Genomic DNA, 21,677 nt, shown 5'->3' with positions numbered 1-21,677 from the left:
TCTCTGTCACACAGATACATTTGTTCATGTTTTCTAACCTTTGACCTCTCTTTGTGCCTCCAGGTGATTGGTCTATTAGATGTTTTCACACCAGCGACAAGCTTAGAGGAGTTCAACGACGTGTAAGTCACATTTTGTCTCACCCCTTCTTTTAGTTTCTCCTCTGCCTCTGTCGCCATGGCGTTGGTGGCTTTCTCCGTCTTAAGCTCTCTTCAGTTTTCGCCGTTCTCACACAATGAAACCGTTCACATCAGCAGATGTAGCAAGATAAACACGACAGCAAAAGCAGCATCACAAACACATCACTACCCTGCAACTCAGAACTTCATGTGAGTCCAGCACGTGGCAGGTTTTACCAAGGTGATTGTAGGGTGAACTTGCGCACTATGCACATCACGGCTAGTCACCATGGTAACAGCCATCTGGCAGTCTCTGGGGGTACTGTGTGTATGTGTGTGTGCACAGAATACTCAATCAGTGTCCTTGAATTCTCAGCGTTGTGTGGCGTCATCAGCATGTTGCACATTTGTGGAAATGTGAGACGAAGCAACACACACACACACACACACACACACACACACACACACACACACACACACACACAACCACACAACAGACTCTCAGCACTGAAGTTGCACAATAAAGATGTGACACTTGTTTTTCATGTGATCAGCTATAAAGACAGAAACAATTGTGAAATCAATCCTTCCATCGCACTGCAACAGAAGCAGATGCATGTATGTGGTCACAAGCCAGCCAACAACTGCTCTTTTGTGTAATGAGGTCAAATCAAGCAGATGTACCATGCAGAAACTTCACATGCACATTTCTGTTATATTTGGCCTTCTTCATCTGTTCTGTTGGCTCTATAAACATTGCACTATCAGAAACAGATAAGTGAAACAATCAAACATTTTCCTTTCCCCTCCTCCTAGCTAAAATAACTAACTAAATTGCCATTAAATGTGTCAAACAAATGTTTAAAATAAATAAAGGCACTAATTCATAGATAAAATGTGCCATGAATTGATATTTCACTTTTAAATTGCTCCTTTATTTATTTTTGTAAATCCACTATGTATATACTGTCCTATTTACATTTCTCACATATTTATGGATTTTTTTCTATTATCTATCTATTTTTAATTTATTTTAATTTTAAAAATATATATTTATGTATTATTTTTTAAATGTATTTATTTCCTTTCCTTCTTCCATATTCTCCTTTTTTTAAGTATATGAATTGTGCACTAACCACTGGCTTTTGTTTTGTAAAGTTATACAGAATAGTAAACAACTTGTTAATAAAGTCATTATTCTAGATAGTAATGGAGATATTTTAAGACTTTTTTCAAAATAGAGTTACAAAGCACTTCATAAACTGTCGGAACACTAAGTAATGATGGTAAGAAAACCAATGAAATAGCAATAAAGAAAGCTGCGGAAGACAAAGACAGACATGCAGATATTTGGAGACCACATCTCATTGAATGTACTGTGTGATTTTTGCAGGTACTTGGTAACCCATTTAATGGGAGCAGACCTCAACAACATTGTCAAGTGTCAAAAGCTGACTGATGACCATGTCCAGTTCCTCATCTACCAGATTCTAAGAGGCTTAAAGGTCAGTGAAGCCCTTTTTCCCCAATACCTATAACAGTTTTAAGGGAAGACACTAACTTCTACTTTGTCAGTTTATGAAAATGCTAAATATTCTTTTCTTATTGGGTGGAGTAGCTCTAGAAACATACTTGATATTTAGTAAAATCTATTGTCTGACCTACTGAAGGAAAACTGGAATATCTAAAGTTTTCTTTCAACATGTATAAGTTATAGTGCCTGGCATTAAGCTCTCTATTGACAACTGAACTGTGACTTTAAATAAGTTTCTGATATGCCTCGATATATGAGTCACAGTTGCTTGACTTGCTGAACCCTTTTTCTGATTTTCTAACTATAATTCTGCTTATTATATTGCTGATTATTATAGTGTTCAAAATAATAGCAGTCCAATTTGACAAAACAGATTAATCCAGGTTTTTAGTATATTTATTATTGTTACATGGCAAACAAGGTACCAGTAGGTGAAGTAGATTCTCAGAAAATCAAGGCTGTGCAATTGGGCAATTAGTTGAAAGGGGTGTGTTCAAAAAATAGCAGTGTGGCATTCAATCAGTGAGGTCATCAATTTTGTGAAAAAACAGGTGTGAATCAGGTGGCCTCTATTTAAGGATGAAGCCAGCACTTACGTTGAACATGCATTACTCTTTTAAAGCCTGAGGAAAATGGGTCGTTCAAGACATTGTTCAGAAGAACTTTGATTAAAAAGTTGATTGGAGAGGGGAAAACTTAGAAAGAGGTGCAAACAATTATAGGCTGTTCAGCTAAAATGATCTCCAATGCTTTAAAATGGAGAGCAAAACCAGAGACACGTGGCAGAAAACGGAAGACAACCATCAAAATGGATGGAAGAATAAGCAGAATGGTAAAGGCTCAGCCAATGATCAGCTCCAGGATGATCACCGACAGTCTGGAGTTACCTGGAAGTGCTGTGACAGTTAGAAGACGTCTGTGTGAAGCTAATCTATTTACAAGAATCCCCCGCAAAGTCCCTCTGTTTAAAAAAAGGCATGTGCAGAAGAGGTTACAATTTGCCAAAGAACACATCAACTGGCCTAAAGAGAAATGGAGGAACATTTTGTGGACTGATGAGAGTAAAATTGTTCTTTTTGGGTCCAAGGGCCGCAGACAATTTGTGAGATGACCCCCAAACTCTGAATTCAAGCCACAGTACACAGTGAAGACAGTGAAGCATCATGATATGGGCTTGTTTCTCCTACTATGGTGTTGGGTCTATTTATCTCATACCAGGGATCATGGATCAGTTTGCATATGTCAAAATACTTGAAGAGGTCATGTTGCCTTATGCTGAAGAGGACATGCCCTTGAAATGGGTGTTTCAACCAGACAATGACCCCAAACACACTAGTAAATCAGCAAAATCTTGGTTCCAAACCAACAACATTGATGTTATGGAGTGTCCAGCCCAATCCCCAGACCTTCTCTTCTTGGAGTGGAAAAACAGCTGGATTGCTAAATCCTAGAAACAAAAAAAATTGTACAAAATAGTTTTGTGTTTGTGAAGTTAACGGCAGACACTGCTATATTTTTGAACACACCCCTTTCAACTAATTGCTCAATTGCACAGCCTTAAGAGCGTGCATATCACGAATGCTGGGTCTTATTGGTTTTCTGAGAATCTACTGCACCTACTGGTACCTTGTTTGCCATGTAGCAATAAAAAATATACTAAAAACCTGGATTAATCTGGTTAGTCACATTGGACTGCTATTATTTGGAACACTACTGTATGCAGTCTTGTATTATTGCACTCTGTAATATGTGTAAAAAATCATATTAAAAGTGTCATAAGTTTACTCATAATGATTGTGTTCTTCTCCACCACAGTACATTCATTCTGCAGATATCATCCACAGAGTAAGTTATGCTTGTTTAAAGTCCTTATATACACATCAGTGCTGAACTCTCTTGTTTAGAGAATTCATGTCTTCAGCTCCTGGCGAGGGGTCAGTTACAAAGTTCCAAACATTAATTAAATAAATATCTCGGTTAAGTCATGGTCACCTAACATAAAAAAATATATTAAAAAAATTCTTATTCTTTTCTCTTCTTTTTCTTCTTTAACATATAGCACTCCTGTAGCGATGACAGTTAGCTCTTAAAGTTATGTACTTACTTGATTCCTGTGGTCTATGTCTAGTACCTTCAGGTTGAATGCACTTATTGTAAGTCGCTTTGGACAAAAGCGTCTGCTAAATGACATGTAATGTAATGTAATGTAATTAGCAGCTTCCTTTCCTGGTGTTTGTTAAACATGAGCAGGGGAAGGTGGACAGCAGGAGATCTGCCTGTTGCTTCTTCATCCTGTCTTGAGTCCCATGCTCTCCTTTTCCTTTCAGGACTTAAAGCCCAGTAATCTGGCTGTAAATGAAGACTGCGAGCTCAAGGTGAGGAACAGTTGATTTGACCGTATGTGAGTCAGTGATCTAGATGATCATGCGGAGTGTAAGGTGTTCATCAAATCCCTTTGTCCCTCAGATCCTGGACTTTGGTTTGGCACGGCACACAGATGATGAGATGACGGGCTACGTAGCCACCCGGTGGTACAGAGCCCCGGAGATCATGCTCAACTGGATGCACTATAACATGACAGGTAGACATTACATCATGTGTGATTTCACACAATTGAAATAGCTTATTCTGAAATAGCTTGCTGTTGCTGAGTTTAAGGGTGACAAAAAGGCTCAACCATAATGGGGGAAAAAAGGTTTTTATTGTCTGCATTATACATTGCTGATATAATTTCACTCGGTTAATGTAGCTCTTTCTGTAGCAGCGCTTGATAAGACGTTATTACACAAGAAATGATGAGGACGATTATAGAGAAACTAGGCCAGCTTTTCAATTTTATGGTGGATTCAACATGACCTTAAAGTGCAACACAAGCCCAAGCACCCAAAGCAGTATTCTTATGTATGCTTTGTGCTGTCGCTATAAATGGCCAATAGATTAGCTTCAGTATGCTGCTTTTTCTCTGTGCCAACAACCATCATTGACAGCGTGACTGTTTTTACTCCTCTTCATAATTTTTTAGACTATAATACTTCCAATAAGCAAGTGTGGCATTTTTTCCACCAGCAATCTTTTGTTTCTTTATCTGGTTCATTAAGCATAACTAAGCATATTTACTCAAGTAAATAGCTCATGGTGCACATACTTTACCTTAATGAAACTTTACACTTCTACTTAATGACTTTTTGGAAGCAAATATTATACACTTACTCATCTTTTACTTCTTATTTGACAACATTTCTTACTAGTTACTTTGCAGATTCAACTAATTAATAAAGAAGTTGAAATGAACCCAACCATCAGCAGCTGGAACACTAGTGACTAAAGACATTTATAGTTATACAACATGAATGTAGCAGTAATTATAATCCCATGTTACTGTATATAGTTTTCTGAAATGTGCTGCAGAAGGAATAGTTTTACTTCTTTACTTGCATTTTTACACTGTGGAAAGCCACTTGAAGGTATAGATCTGAGTATTTATTTTATCACTGCTAAATTTAACAGATGCCTTATTGTTCTGCACAACGCTTGCACTTATGGAAGTTAATGTAATGTAACTGATGCTGAATATGAAAGTTGTATCACTTTCTAAAGTGTTCACTATGCTGCATGTTTTCTTCATTACATGTAATAGTTGATATCTGGTCAGTGGGCTGCATCATGGCTGAACTACTCACTGGACAGACGCTCTTCCCTGGCACGGACCGTATCCTTCCACCGCTGGCACTGCCATGCAAAAATAAAACAGGCTCCTTGGAGTCAACCTGTTCTGTAGGTGTTTGGTGGATCTGGAAAAGGTAGTAGATGGATGCACACTCCGCTTTGTGTAAATAGATTTATTGTTCCTGGCATACAAGGCTTTTACACAAGCTGTTGCACCACAGTGTTTCAAATACACACATTGCATAATGTTACCTTCTTTAGGCTAATGCAAAAGCATTGCTGAGTATGGATTTTTGTCAGATGCATGCCAGAACAGTCCAGGCATTTAGTGTGCGTGAGTATGTGCATGCATGTGATGGGAGTTGAGAGTCCCCAGTGGTCTATGACTCAGCACTGCCCACTGTTTTCTCCGCTGCTTCTCCAAGATACAACACACCTTCCTGTTTTCCCTCCCGCGAAGCTTCCCATAGTGCAGCAGATAACAATGTTTTAACAAAAAAATCACACGGGACGACAGTGTGCAATTAGGACACACACACACACACACCTTCAAATACAGAAGTTAACACAAACTACTGAGGTCATGGTTCTGTTAAAGATCAAAACCCACAGGTTGCTGTTGCATATTGTCTTTGTGATTCCTGTTCTGAATGATCAAACAAACCATTCACTTCTCCACTGCATGCTGCGTGGGTGTGTGTGTGTGTGTGTGTGTTTGAATGTGCACTCTCACGCAAATCCAAATCACCTTGAGTGGTGGTGGAGCTACCCACCTACGAATCTTAGTGGAATAGTACAATTTTCTTTGTAGTGTGTCTCATTTTACCTGTCTCAATGAAAGGTGTTCTGTGCTACAAACAAAGCAACAACTCCAGAATGAGATCTTGCATACGCATGTTTAAATTATAGGTTCCAGCTCCTCTAATGTAAGGCCTAGCTGCTTTTCAATGCTTTATATAATGTGTTGGTTGTATATGTTTGGGGTTTAAGTGGTGTTAAGTGGTCTTATTTCACAGTGTGTTGGCATTTTACAGTCCAAATGCTGAACAAAAGGCTCCCACACACTGTCATTTACTACCAGTCAGAGAGATTTTACCCTCCACTGCACAGTGCCATGTAGCAACATACTCTTTTTGCAACTAAATTAAATGTAAAAATAAATGTAGACACTGATTGGCTCTGCCATTAAAGCTGAGTCATTGTCTGTTTGATGATAATCAACAGATTGGCCCTCTTTGTTTGCATTTTGCCTTTTTCTTTATTGTTGGTATACTCTGAGGAAAAAGTGTTTTGCCTGATTAAACAAAACAATCTAACCCTAAGTAATGAAAGATACAATAGTCATTAAATTATGAGATTTAGATTCATCCAAATGTTGTAATCAGTAACTATTAGTTGTGTGACACACTTCACATTTGAGTTGTTGACTTTTTTTTTTCTTTCTTTGACCTCTGATTGAATGAAAGATTATTTTCAGACAGCTTTGACTGTTGTACCTCTCACCCCTCTCTCCCTATCCAACACCCTCCATCCCTCCTGTTTTCCTTCATGTGAGTGTGGTAGACATTGATCAGTTGAAGCTTATAATGATGCTCGTCGGAACCCCAGGCCCCGAGCTCTTGATGAAAATCTCTTCGGAGTCTGTGAGTGTCAAGTACCGTCCCGCCCAGTCCTGTCGGGCTGCCCCTCCTGCCTGTGTTTGTACTGCCTTGGCAGAGTTGGACAGTCTGTGTTACTACTTTGTATTGCTACTACTTCTAAGCTGCACCTGCCATGAAATTGTGTTTTTTCTTAATGGCTTTATATGCACCTTACCACATGGCTTTGACTCCCACTTCTTTCTAGCATGTACTATGACATCCAACAGTCTTCTAATCTCTGCATATGACACAGTAAGACGCCCATAGTGCAGAAAATACTTCATAATAGCATCTTAAATTCCTAACGAAGGGAATCTGAATGATTGAATGATTTTGAGACTTAAATGTTTTAAATTGAATTGAATTATAGGTTATAGGCAGAGGAGGGCTGCTCTACATTGAAGCTCAGAAACTGTTTTCCTTCTCTTACATCTTCTTCACCCTGCGTGTGTTTTTCTATCCCTTCCTTCCCTAACCACCCATGCTCTTTGACATGCTGACCTCCATGTTATGATGCCCCTTGACTCAGAAGCTTTAGATATAAACCAACTGCAGCAGATAATGCGCCTGACGGGGACGCCCCCAGCCTCCCTCATAAGCAGGATGCCCAGCCACGAGGTGAGACACGTGCCCCCAGGCCCCCCCCCCCCCTTTCCCCTCCAGCTGGGATCGAGGCAGAGCCACAGTGGTCATACCGTTAAACCTGATGTGTAGTTTTTGAATATTTCTTCCTATTTGCATCTGCGTGTTAGCCTCTGCTCTCACTCTCTGTTTCCTCTCTGACTCACCGTGCTTGCCTCTACAAGGCTTCCAAGAGTGCTTTGCCAGTGTATTCTGATGAGCTATCTGTGGCGTTGGTAACACAAATTGATTCTGAAAAGTAGGGCACAACGTTTGTGAAATGAGTGTGGTTTTGGTGGTAGTGAAAGTGCCTGACGCATGACTTACTGGAATGATGTACAGCAATAGTTTTTGAAGCAGCCAAATTTAGCACATTAATGATTAATGATTGAGGTTAAGACTTTCAATTTGAAGCTGTAGCATCACAAAGTGTAACCTTATTTAAAAAAAATTGACAGTTTGCTGTTGTGTTTGTTTTGTTTTCTCACAGGCGAGGAACTACATTAACTCACTTCCCCACATGCCCAAGAGGAACTTTGCTGATGTGTTTATTGGTGCCAACCCACTTGGTAAGTTCCTCCTTTCAGCATCATCCTGTGGCTGACACTACTGCTGGCTCACTGAGTCCCTCTAGCGGTATCATAAAGTCATTGTGCGTTTGTACAATTGAAGCAATCGAACAATTGAAACAGGCAGGAGTACAGAAATCCATATCAGTTAAGTGTAGACTGTAATTTTATAATGTTTTTTACTGCTTTAGCTTGCCATCAGAAAGGTCTTTCCAATATAAACTGAAGCTGTTATGTAAGCCCTCGTCCAAGCCAGCAGACTCCTTAAGCAAAAACAGTATTTTTACCTTGCAAAACAGTGGAGTTGCTGGTCTCTTGCTGCCCTAATCAATTCTTTTTTTTTTGTTATTTTATAAGTTTGATGAATCCAGACTTACACTTCAAAACACCAAAGTCACACAATAACATAAACAAATTAGCCGATTGAGGTGGTAGACCAGCAACTTCTGTTTCAAGGACTGTTGCTAGATAAAATTACTGTTTTTGTTAAAGGAGTCTGGTGGATTTAACCTATTAAGGCCTAAAGCGCCTGGAAAAAAATGCCTGGAAAACCTATGGGCGATTTTCAAATGACCCCCTAAAACCTGAAGTTTTTCTGGAAATTCAACACCTACTAAATAATAGATTTTTCAGCCTCTGTAGCAGATAAAAATGAAATTCAAAAAGTATTTGAGAGCTTATACCCGTGGCTTTCATATGAAGTTGAGTCCAAACCTTCAATAAAGTTTTTTAAAAAATCAACAAACTCAGCAAATGTTACATTTGACTGAATAAAAAAATCCTATGCATAATACTAATACATGCCCATTAGCAAGATACAAACATGATATGACCTCTGGAAGAACAGGACATAGTTCTCATTAGCCTACTGTAATAAAAAAAAAATTAATTATCATAATAATAATAATAATAAATAATAATACATTTTATATATTGCACTTTTCAGGGTACTCAACGACGCATAAAGTAATATAAGACATAAACAGTCATGATTTCTTATATCATCATCACAATCAATTAGCCTATTATTATTATTATTATTATTAATATTAATATATTATTAATAATGTTATTATTATCTCCAGATGGCCACAAATCTGTCTGTTCTTCGGTGAAAATATGTCGTCTAAAACATATTCCTCATCCATAAATGCCGGTCGATTGGCTCCGAGGGTTCAAAGTCCAGATCAGCAATTAAATCATCGGCACTGTTTTCATCAGATCTCTTCCGCCACTTCCTGCTGAGCTCCTCCGCTATAGTCGTCTTCCTCCATGATTTATAAGTTCTGGAAAAGTCCAATGTTGCATTGCGACACTCCCGCATGTATTCTGATCATGATTCTGATGCATTTCGTCGCCCAAGAAACCGAAAATATGTGGGAAAAAATACAAATACTAATAAATGACATATCCGATGTCCCGGCCTTAATGGTAGAGTGACGCAACAGCGCTCCCGGTTTTAATGGTAGAAATGCGGTAATGCTTTCCCGGCGTCAATGGGTTAAAGAGACTGACAGCAAGGCAAAGCTCTGAAAATAAATAACACCTGTGGGCGTCTACTGTGGGTAATACACTGGCTGAATAAGTACCTCATACAACTCCACTTCAAAAAAACTGAACTACCCCTTACACACCTACCCAGTAATATTCAATTACAGATAAAGGTTTTGATGGACCTTTTTCACCTTGACCCTTTGCACACGTACATAAATACTCATAATCTTTCCTCTCATTGCTGTGTTCCAGCGGTGGACTTGCTGGAGAAAATGCTGGTGCTGGACACAGATAAACGGATCACGGCATCTGAGGCTCTGGCCCACCCGTACTTTGCTCAGTACCATGATCCAGACGACGAGCCTGAAGCGGAGCCTTACGACCAGAGCTTTGAAAGCCGCGAGCTGGAAATTGAGGAATGGAAGAGTAAGTTGGTACATTGTTAATGCCTGGGCTATCACCCAAAATAATTAGATACAAGTGGCGTATCAAATAGATAGATAATCTCACACACTTTTTTATCTTCTCTCAGGGTTAACCTATGAGGAGGTACTCAGTTTCGAGCCGCCATCGTTTGATGGAGACGATATGGAATCCTGAGAAGGAGGAGGCACCTTTTCTTCCATCTTTTTGTTTTCCAAGAAACACTCTTTAAGGACTATCAGTCTCTTGTGACTATCCACCACTATCTTCACACACACACACACACACACACACACACACACAACCATGACATTCAAGTGCCTGCCGTCATTCATCTCCGGGGAGACGTTGTTTTATCAGGGATAAAACTTGACCTCCTTTTCCTTTCTGTCCCCCTCGTTGCTGTTTTTGTTACTCTGCATCCCAAGGCTCGAGGCAGACTTTCACTTCTCTTTTTTTAGTGAGTTTTTACCTCAGACATTTATTGTTTATATTGATCCCCTCTTTGATTAAGAGAACTAGAAACTCCATGTCAGTATCTTGGAGAAATTGAGCTTCTAATGTGTATTTTATAAAAATGTACCACTTAGCAGTAATTAATATTATAGGGAAAAAGTTTGATTGAAACTGCAGTGTATCTAAAGTTTATCTTTCCTCCACACATTAAAATCAAATGTTATTTCTATCATCACATAGAACTGTAAATATATACAAACAGTATTTGTACATAAGTACTTCAGTTTCCAGTTACCGTATTTGTGTAATAGTCAGAATTGCTGAATCACACCTCAGCTGACCCCTTTGACAGTATGAATTTTATTACTAGAGTTTAGCCTAAAATGGCATATAAAAGATACAGTATGTAATTTAATACAAGTATGTATAGGATAGGCTAAAATATAAAATAATTACCTCTGTGGCAAATTCAAGGCTTCGTATTTCTTATTGTTGGATTTAAAGGCTTACAGTGTCTATTTTGTAAAGGGATAGTTTGGATTTATTAAAATAGGGGCGTATGAGTACTTACCCATAGTTGGCGTGTTACTTTCAGTAGATGGCGGTCATTATGTATGAGTTTTGAGAAGCAGGCATGAAAGCAAAGGAATATACTGCTGGGGACAGGGGAAGAAGCTAAATGTATTTTAACCACCTAAAAAAGGCCCACTGGAAAAATCTGTTTAAGTGTACACTATATTTAGAATATTTTCAATGCTTTACCTTGCTGCCAGACAGCCCTTTCAAATGGGAACTGAAGTGGTTATAGGCTCACTTCAAAACCACCGGACTCCATTGACAGAAACATCATTTTACCTCACAGAACACAAAGTTGCTGGTCTACCGCTGCCTCGATTGTTTAATTTGTTCGTTATTCTGTGACATTGGTGTTTAAAAGGGTTAAGTCTGATTCACTAAAGTGAACAGTAACACAAACTAACCAATCGAGGCAGTGGTAGACCAGCAACTTTGTGTTCTGTGTGGTAAAATGACTTTTTCTCAATGGAGTCTGGTGGCTTTGGAGAGAGCAAAGATAAAGGCTTCGCTTCGTCTCACATAAACTTAAACAGGGCTGTCTGATTGCAAGGCAACGTGTTGAAAATATTCCAAAACTAGGGTACATTTAAACTGATACTGAGTTTTTTCAGTAAGCCTTTTTAGGTGGCCATAATGTGTTTTCTGTGCTTCCCCCAACCACAGCAGGATATTACTTGGCTTCGGTGCTCGTACTCCCACTTCAAAAAATCTAACTATTCCTTTAACCAAAATATGAGTTTGGAGAGTATGCAGACTTGGCTTATGTATCCATTTCACCTGCTTAACATTAATTTTTACTCTTTTCTCCAGATCAGTTTTTTAAGCACGTCTGTTCTGTTGTTTCAGAAGAATGTTACAATCCCACAACATACACTCTCGCATGATAAAGCCAGATTTGGCTTGATAGTTTATTGAAATGTGATGTTTCCCACCACAACACCAACTGACAATGTACTTTAATCATATTGCATTTATACAACACAGTACTATTAATGTTTATTGAATGTTGGGGGCACCAGGCTGCCCTGTATTTATGATCTTTTGTTATGTTGTTTGTATGTCGGTGTAAAAGAGAATATTATTTGTCAGAATTTATGGTTCTTTTTATTATTTATGGAAAGCTTACTGTATCAGAAACCAAACGTGTTGTCAATAATCTCAAACGTCAGTTAAGCCATGGTGACTGCAGTTACAGCTTGTGTATCAGAGCCAACAATATTACTAAAATGTTGCAGACAACCAGTTTTAATCAGTTTGAGGAAATCCGCTCATGACAGATTTGTTTCCGTTAATTTTTTCTTTAGTTTAAAGTTTTAGTTTTAGCATTTCTTGAACATTTATTTATCTTAAAGTGATCCCTGAGGTACTGCCCTCCAAAAGTATCCTATTTTAAAATTGATTTAAAAAGCAAAATATATATTACAAGTACGTCAGCATTTTGCATTGACATACAAACCACTAAACAGTAGACTCCTAGTTCTGAAGTGTACTACAAACATTTATTGACAAATGTTTTTTTTTCTATGTGAACTATTTTAGGGGTCAGAAAACATTGTGACATACAAGCTATATCCACAGTTTCTCTGGCTAATGTCAACCAAACACCAGTGTCTTCACAATTTCATTTGCAACAGCTTGTTTTCATGTAGTGCTTTTTCTAATGTATTATTTTATTCTTTGTGTGTTAAATCAAGATTTGATGTTATTCTGTGATTCTTGTAATAATGATTGTTTTTTGAGTAATGCTAGAACTATATTTGTCATTCATTTGAATAATTTTAGCAGGGCACATGTTTGTGGGAAAGAGTGTATGTTTACTCACTGGATGCTGAAGGGCAATGCTGAAACCTCACTCTTTGTAGTTTTAAAACAATAGATAGGATATTTATCTTTTTCCATATCCACATGTCAGTAGTTAATTTGGTTATTGCTTTCTTTGCCTGAGATGTGTTCATATCTTTTTACTATGTGCTTTATCACATGTACCAAGACAGCACGCCATGCCACCTGTAAATACCACCATTAGAAAATAAAGGCTACTATTTTTCAAACCTGTAACAAATGTTGTGGTGAGTTTTAGCTGCAACCTCTGTGTGGCAGCACAGCACAAGTACAGCAAAACCTGCCAGCATGTGGGACTACTGAACCTGTAGGGAAGGTGGTGAAATAAATCACAAATAAACAGGGTTCCTATGGGTGCTGGAAATACTTGAACACTTTAATATAATGTGCTTTCAAGGTTTGAAAAAAGCATGGATTTTTAATAAAGTGTTGTAATAATGAATGAAACAAGTGGGCATTTCCATGCATTAACACAGTAAGAATCCCAAAGCTCCATGTTAATAGTATATAAATACACTTATGGCCGAATCAAGGTAATCAGTCAGTGAAAGGGTAAATGAACCAATAGGAAAAGTGATAAGAAGTAAATGTATGCACTCACTATGTTTCACCGGTTTAACATCTGGAATGCGCTTAATGGAGGAGCAGCATAGTTTGGTTGCTCTCTGAATTTGATCAAATTTGCTAAGTTTTTATGTATTTTTATAATATTTTTGATGGATACTTCTGTGTAGAGAAGAGTTTATTCAAGAGAGGAGCTTCTTTCATTGAAACGGAGCAAGTCTAGAGGACACCATCACCCTATTCCAGCTGATTTAAAGAGGTGTTTTCGTGGTTGCCGTGCTGGTGCAAAAGTTAAGGCTCAGAAATGGAGATATAAGCCTTTTCTACCGTCAGTCGGTGAAGACTCAAATTATACCGTGAGTGTAGTCTCTTGTGTTTTACGGAAACATGGTTGAATCAAAACATCTCAGACTCCAATGTGGATCTATCTCGCTTCACTCTCATAAGATCAGACAGAGATGCTAAAGCTAGTGGCAAGAAAAAAGGTGGGGGCTTGGCTTTATTTGTGAACCATAGATGGTGCAGCCCTGCACATGTTACTGTCAAGGAGAAAATGTGCTGTCCAGACATTGAATTATTGGCAGTTAGTATGAGACCATATTATGTACTAAGAGAGTCCAGTCACATCATAACAATACTTGTGTACATTCCACCCAAGGCAACTGCTGAAGTTTCATGTGAAGTTCTACATGACCTCGTTGCTATGATACAGACTAAACATCCAGAAGCATTCTTGATAATATCAGGAGACTTCAATCATGTTTCCCATTCCTCCCACCTGACTGGATTTACACAGTTTGTTAATTGTCCCACCAGAGAAAAGAAAACCCTTGATCTGCTGTATGCCAATGTCAAAGAAGCTTACATAGCTACTGCCTTGCCCCCAATTGGAAGATCAGAACACAACTTAGTTCTTCTGGAGACTTGTTACAAACCCTGTGTGTGGAAGCAGCCTACAACTACATTCACAGTAAGGAAACAGACACCAGAGGCTACTGAGGCTCTAAAGGACTGCTTTGAATGTACAGACTGCAATGTGTTGCTGGAAACAGAGGAGAACAGTATGGACATTGACAGACAACAACAAGAAAAGACAGCCAGTGGCGGGTGATGCAGAAAGAGCTGATGAAGTCAACCAGTTCTTCAATAGATTCAATACAGCGGCCTCACCCAATGCTAATGTTGCTCCTCCTCCTCCTCCTCCTCTTCAACATGTGTACATCTCCAAAGCAGCATCCACCCCCTCTCTTACACCTGAGTCTCCACCCTTGTCTGTCACAGACATGGGGGTGAGGTTGTGTCCAAGACTGCTCAAGGACTGTGCTGCCCAACTGTGAACCTCTCCACAAGATCTTCAACCTCAGTCTACAGTTGGGGCGAGCGCCGGCACTGTGGAAAATTTCCTGTGTTGTGCCGGTACCAAAAATAAAATGTCTAGCTGAACATAATGACTACAGACCAGTAGCCCTCACTTCTCACATCAGGAAGACCTTGGAGCGGCTGATTCTACGCCTACTGAGAGTTGAGGTCAAAGACAAACTCAACCCCCTGCAGTTTGCATACAAACAACACATGGGAGTGAACGATGCTGTCCTCTACATGCTTCACCCTTCACCGTGCCCTTGCTCATCTGGAGGAAACTGGTGCTTATGTGAGAATCATGTTTTTTGATTTTTCAAGCTCATTCAACACCATCCAACCCAACATACTCAAAAACAAGCTCACAGAGATGGGAGTGGATCCTTTATCTCCTGGATCACAGATTACCTGACAGGAAGACCACAGTATGTCAGGTTGGGGAACTGTGTTTCTGGGGCATTAGTGAGCAGCACAGGGGCTCCACACGTGGACAGCTCCTCTCTCTCTGTTGCAGGACGGAGAGATACAAAAGATCCTTCGCTCCTACAGCCGTCAGGCTACCTCATTCTTCCAGAGTCACCAGACTAACTGAATTTCCTCTAAGGGATAAATAAAATAATTTTGATTTGATTGATTTTGATTAAACAATTCTAATCCAATAAAAACAATTTGTGGTTGAATCCAACAAGTATCACCTCATGGTCGACTAGCTGTCCCTTGTATGTGTGTGTGCTGAAAAAAAGAAATCTGGGCTATATGGCCAAAATCTTTTATCCCATAATGATCATTCCATATCTCAATAACAATACATATATCATGTTTTGTGGTAAAACAATAAATAAGTAGTGTATATGAAACAACTACATGCTAAAGCATATCTTTTTCTACTACTGTGTGAAAAATGAAGAATACTGAGCATTTTCTAATTCAAAACTTCACTGCATAATGAACGTAAGTAAAATGATAGAGAATAAATACATTAATAAACATTCATACATGTACATAAAAATACATTTGAGCTTGTTTGTACTTGTAGTTATCAAGTGGACAATGTATCATGATATTTCGATAAATGATTTTCTTGCAATATAATTACATACAGTCATTGCCCTATGTCCACACACAGCCCTGTGAATGGGAAACAAACAAGGTGGCCCGACTTAGTCTTTATTTGATTAATTGCAAATTTGTGTGGGAATCTCAACTGATGTGGGAGTTAGTATTAGCAAAATTGTGGTGTTAAGATTTTCATTTTTTTAGTTTATATTGTGCTCATATGGTGCACATTTCCAGTGGTGAAAGAAGTATTCAGATCTCTAAATGCAGTAAAAATACTAATATCACACTGTGAAATTACTCCACAGGAAGTAAAAACCCTGCATTCAGTCTTACTGAAGTAAAATACCAGCATCAAAATGTACTTAAAGAATCAAAAGTGTAAGTACCCGAATGCAGAATGGCCCCACTCATATTGTTTTATATTCCAAATATATTATTAGATTATTTGTGTTGATGCATTTATGTAAGCAGCGTTTTAATTTAGATAAGATATGGCTCATTTTAACTACTTAATATACTGTTATGGGGTTTAATAAAAAACAAAAGTCTAATCACTTTAAATGTATCATGTTTTTTATGTTACTAATTTGTCACAGCTGTAGGACTTCTTTCTGTGTATTGATATGATTGGACATGATCCTACATAGTCTATGATCAGAACTATATTATATATTGTATTTTACTTTGAATTGTTTCTTTTTATGGTCATTTCACTGGTGATTTATACAACCTGAATGTTCTCTGTTCTTAGAAACTGATAGAAGACTTAATGTTATTAAATTATCTACTTATCTAATGTTGAGGTGCTGCTACATTCTCTCCTATTTTACTGCTTTTTAGTGTTATTTCTTTGAGGGAAATGTTTTAATTTTACGTTGCAACTAAAGTTCAAGTTCAAGTCCCAATGTCTTAATTGGATATTGAGAGTTGTTGATATTGAGAAGTGTTTCCTTATGTTACCACTAGAGAGCAACATCTAACTCTGAAACGACTCAGCTGTGATAAAAGTCACTGCAGTGAAACAAGCTGCCAGAGCATTTTCACATCTCCAACTTTCCAAAGGTTTCCCTTACTTTCACTTCTTCAAATATTAGAACACAATTTGTATATTTTCACAAAAAGCTTAATCTCTCTGGAGCATCAGATCAACAAGTTCAGTTAAAAAATTTGAAATTAATCTGCAGCACTCTGAGGAATGTTTTTCCATTGTTGTATTCGGTTGTATTGATACTAATCTGAGTTTATTTAAACCAAGGGAAAAAAAAGATTGTGCTCACTACAAAATGTAGGCCTATCTTAGAATCTTGTTATACAGGTTATGCATCATAATCTGCTCTCACTTTTATTTCTCCCATTGGACCTGCAGCTCGTCTCCTAAAGGGGCGTGGCAGTAACTGAACCTGCCTGACTGAGAGGTCAGTGAGTCGTCTCGCTTGGTACCTGTCTCTGTCTACACACCTTTATTGAGACAAGATGAAGAAGTTCCTCTCGTTGCTTCTCCTCTGTCATGTGGCATCTCCAGGTATGATCACCTATTTGATATTTACTTCACTTTTCAAGTCAGCTCTGCATTTGTTCCTGCGCAGCTAAAACACATTTTAGCCTATATTTTACTTTCACTTCTACTTGGCCTTGTTATTACTATTTGTAAAATAAAATAAAATGAAATAAACTTTGACTTTGACTTGTTTGTAACCGAATAGTACCGAATGCACCATATCCCCGATGTTTGTACTGATTGTATAAACTTTGTTTGTCCGACAGTTAAACACTCATTGAAGATTTTTGTAACTGGATCTACTGGATTCCAAAAAGTCCCAGAGTTTGTAGGTGTTGCAATGGTTGATGATCTCCTGATGTGTTGCTGCGACTTAGATAAAAAGATAGTTGAACCAAAACAGGACTGGGCGAAAGAAGTATTCGAAAGTGAACCTCAGCAGTTGGAGTTCTACAGTCGAAAATGTCTCGAGGGGTCTAACTTTTTCAAAGCCTCGATTTACCATTTGAAGCAGCGCTTCAACCAAAGTGGAGGTACAGTACTGTCATATTATATATATTTTTTACTGGTTTAATACTAATAATCAAAAATCTATTTACCTTTTTTAAAGCAATGCTTTTATTTTGATGGTTCAACCTCAGTTCCTATAATAAGTCTATAACCTGTGTAGTCAGAACAAACACTTTGAACATTAAGGACAAAATGTCCCCATTGAAACCCAATTAAACCATAATTGTTTAATTAACCTAGTGCCCTGGTAGTGCCCTGGCATAAAAACTGTAGATTTTACCATGAGACTAGGTCAGTTCCTAATGTTAGCCCCGGTCTCTTAAAAATGATGTTCCCATAACACAAAACTGCAAAATCCATTAGATTTTTAAGAGAAAATATTTTCTCCAGAATTATGTTTGTTTTTGTCATATCACAAATGCGTTTGTAATCAAACTCCACAAGTCCATGTAGAGAGGTTTGGGTGGATAGATTGGTCCAACTAAACAGGACTTTCACTTTGACTTAGTGTGTATGGCAGTTTGATGTCACTCATTTAAAGAAAAGATGTACTGATTATCTGCTCTTGAGTCATAAGCACGTCACTAGACTGGGAGAATAACCTCATTCCATGCACAACATGTTTGCTTTTTTTTATCCTGAGATATTATCTCTACATAATGTTTCAGTGTCTGTTTCTCTCTCTTAGGTGTTCATATTTTACAGAGGGTGCATGGCTGTGAGTGGGATGATGAGACCGGAGAAGTTAATGGTTTCATTCAGTATGGTTATAATGGAGAAGACTTTATATCATTGGATCTGAAGACACTGACATGGATCGCTCCAAAACCACAGGCTGTCATCACCAAACAGAGATGGGATGCTGAGACAGTTAGATTGAAACACTATGAGTATATCCTCACTCAGGTGTTCCCTGAATGGCTGAAGATGCATGTGGACTATGGCAAGAGCATTCTGCTGAGGAAAGGTAATATCACATGACCTGATATAATTTCATGGACACAGTAATGTTTATATCAATCAATCAATCAAATTGTTATTCAAGACTCAGGGTCCATAGGAGACAGATATTAAAAACAGGAACAATACAAATAAATAAATTACACAGCAGACAAAAATATGACAGAAACCAAAAAATACAAAAAGATGATCTTCAGACCGACCAAAGTAAATTGTTACGCCAGTGTCTCCAATATACTGAGGAGAGGCGGGTGGAGCTAACCTGAGGATTAGTAAGAGCAACGATCACACTATTTTCGGACAGTACAAGGCGACTCATAAATTTATACATCAGATTACGTAAAATCGCTTCACAAGTGGGCACACCCAGGCTAACAAATAGCTGGCTTGCACTGTGCCATCTTGGCTTATTTAAGAGTAATCGCAAAGCATCATTATAAGCCACCTTCAGTTTGTGCATGCTCTTCACCTTGTAGTTGCACCACAAATGTGCAGTATACATGGGGGTGCAAAATGCTTTAAACAGTGTAACTTTGACTTTGTAAGAGCAGTGATGGAATTTACGAATCAAAGTATTAGCCTGTGCATATAACTTGCGTCGTTGTCTAAAAATATCGTGATCATCAGATATACAGCATGCTGAGACTAAATTGTCATTATATTATCACTCTTTAGCAGTAAGATTTGATGTAACACATCTTATTGCTTCTGTCTCCCCTTTTCTCTATTTCTTATCTTGATGTTTCCCTCTTTAATTTCTTAATTTTCTCCCTTGTATCCCCTCTCTCTCTCTTTCTTTCTTCCCTTTCTCTCTCACTCTCTGCAGACCTTCCCTCAGTGTCTCTCCTCCAGAAGACTCCCTTTTCTCCTGTCAGCTGCCATGCTACAGGTTTCTACCCTGACACAGCCATGATCTTCTGGAGGAAAGATGGAGAGGAGCTTCATGAGGACGTGGAGCTCGGAGAGATCCTCCCCAACCACGATGGATCCTTCCAGATGAGTGTTGACCTGAACCTCTCATCAGTCAAACCTGAAGACTGGACCAGGTACGAGTGTGTGTTTCATCTCTCTGGTGTGAAGGACGACATCGTCACCAGACTGGACAAAGCAGTGATCAGGACCAACAGAGGTAAGTGGCGTCAACATCAGGTCCATCCAGGAGAAGAGACAAAGTGAGAATGTTCTGTGTTGGTTCCAGTTCCTCCCTCAGAGTTCCCTGCCGGTGCTGTTATTGGAGTTTGTGTCGTATTGATGCTGCTTCTTGCACTCTGCACTACTGGAATCTTCTTCTGGAAGAAAAACAATAATGGTAAGGAATAACACAATCTGAACATTTTTGCATATAATCTGCACTCTGCACATTCTCCACTTAATTTGCACTAAGTTGTATATAGTATATTATTATTATTATTTTGTATATTGTTAAATGTCTTTTCTTAGATTGTTTTTTTATCTTATCTTAAAATTGTGTGATTTTCTGCGGCTGTAACAAAGAAATTTCCCCGCTGTGGGATTAATAAAGTCAAATCTAATCTAATCTAATCTAATCTAATAATGACGTTTTTACTTATCATAAAGCACTTTTTTTTACTCCACTGTCCCCGGTTGCTATAGTTTTTACTTAACTGTTTCAGCACAGAATACCATCTAGAAGATAATGTTTAATGAAAAAAACAAGTAACAGTTTGACTTGTCTGATATTTAGTAGAACACGGTACTGTTTTAATACCTTCATCTCTTATTTGTAATTGTATTACGTCAGAATATCTGACTGCCCTTCTCTCTTTAATAAATACTGTTGTAGTTTTAAATTCAACAACTGAGAATTTTCTTTCACAGCTTCTGAACATTCATCCTCTCAAACTCCTACAATGTTAGAGCTTCTGACTGATCACAGTGAGTACTTCATCATGTAAACAATGTGCAAAGACTGTAGGCAGATTCCCTCCTCTTCCTAAAACTAGCAACTCTTTACTGTCATACTAATATTCTCATAAATATATGTATGTCTTTATTAAAACCTTGAAACCTATAAGTGTTAAACAACACTTCACTGTTCAAATGGCTAATATAATTACATAATACATTTGTATTATCAGCCAAGTGATCCAGTATAGCTAGAGGAAACAGCTTAGATTTTATAATAATATTGATTGAAAACTTTACATTTCGGTCCAAACAGGCTACTGCATATAATGTGAAAGTAAATACTCCATGATATAAACACTGAGTCCAGGTTCCGTTGTCCTCTCTTTACAGCTGTTCAATGAAGATTAGAAGAAGACACGTCTTTCTAGTGAAGTGGTTGCATCAATATTTAATTAGGGTATGTTATGTGACATAAATATACATTAACAAAACTTGTTTCACTTTAAATCTAACTATTCAAGTGTTCATAGATTTAACTGTTTCAGATGGTCAGTGGATGCAGTGAAAAAACTGAGTAGTGATAGAAGCATTTTATCTGCAGCTGTTTCTGCAGGCCTTTGGTGTAAAGATTGTAGCAGCTGCCAGTGGAGGAAAAATTACACTGGAAATAAAAGTCCTGCATTCAAAACTTACTGAAGTAAAAGTACAACATAATCAGCATCAAAATGTACTTAAAGAATCAAAAGTAAAAGTACTTGTTATGCAGAATGGTCCCACACAGATTGTTTTATATATTCCATATATAGTACTGGATTATTTGTATTGATGCATTTATGTAAGCAGTGTTTTAATTTTGTAAAGATAGGGCTAAATTTAACTACTTGATATATTGTTATGTTGTTGTGGTTGTTGTTGTTG

The 21,677-nt window shown here is 38.1% G+C and overlaps 2 protein-coding genes and 1 long non-coding RNA gene across 4 annotated transcripts in view; all 3 read left to right on the top strand.

The window, feature by feature from the left end:
* mapk14b (mitogen-activated protein kinase 14b) overlaps positions 1–12,954 on the top strand; it is a 29,975-nt gene extending 17,021 nt beyond the window's left edge. The window contains exons 3-12 of one of the 2 annotated variants that reach the window (XM_059330120.1): positions 64–122; positions 1,513–1,624; positions 3,469–3,498; positions 3,981–4,028; positions 4,120–4,234; positions 5,291–5,362; positions 7,498–7,577; positions 8,071–8,149; positions 9,896–10,069; positions 10,176–12,954. In XM_059330120.1, coding sequence (XP_059186103.1) covers positions 64–122; positions 1,513–1,624; positions 3,469–3,498; positions 3,981–4,028; positions 4,120–4,234; positions 5,291–5,362; positions 7,498–7,577; positions 8,071–8,149; positions 9,896–10,069; positions 10,176–10,243 — 837 coding nt within the window. In that variant the 3' untranslated portion in view covers positions 10,244–12,954. Of the gene's footprint in view, positions 1–63; positions 123–1,512; positions 1,625–3,468; positions 3,499–3,980; positions 4,029–4,119; positions 4,235–5,290; positions 5,363–6,882; positions 6,963–7,497; positions 7,578–8,070; positions 8,150–9,895; positions 10,070–10,175 lie in introns of both variants that reach the window. The other variant, XM_059330121.1, reaches the window with a different exon arrangement.
* Positions 12,955–17,395: 4,441 nt separating this feature from the next.
* Positions 17,396–20,066, top strand: LOC131969202 (major histocompatibility complex class I-related gene protein-like). The gene is made up of 4 exons (XM_059330380.1): positions 17,396–17,444; positions 17,687–17,953; positions 18,619–18,897; positions 19,717–20,066. The coding sequence occupies exons 1-4, from the start codon at positions 17,396–17,398 to the stop codon at positions 20,064–20,066; spliced, it is 945 nt and encodes a 314-aa protein (XP_059186363.1).
* A 29-nt stretch (positions 20,067–20,095) lies between these two features.
* LOC131969012 (uncharacterized) lies at positions 20,096–21,567 on the top strand. Its single transcript, XR_009394080.1, has 3 exons — positions 20,096–20,199; positions 20,730–20,786; positions 21,150–21,567. It is a non-coding gene; the product is annotated as an uncharacterized LOC131969012 (long non-coding RNA).
* Positions 21,568–21,677: the final 110 nt, after the last annotated feature.

The sequence above is a fragment of the Centropristis striata genome, chromosome 3 (assembly GCF_030273125.1).
Source record: "Centropristis striata isolate RG_2023a ecotype Rhode Island chromosome 3, C.striata_1.0, whole genome shotgun sequence".
Lineage (NCBI taxonomy): Eukaryota > Metazoa > Chordata > Actinopteri > Perciformes > Serranidae > Centropristis > Centropristis striata.
The sequence above is the reverse complement of the archived record's forward strand: the minus strand, read 5'-3'. Positions and strand labels throughout refer to the sequence as shown.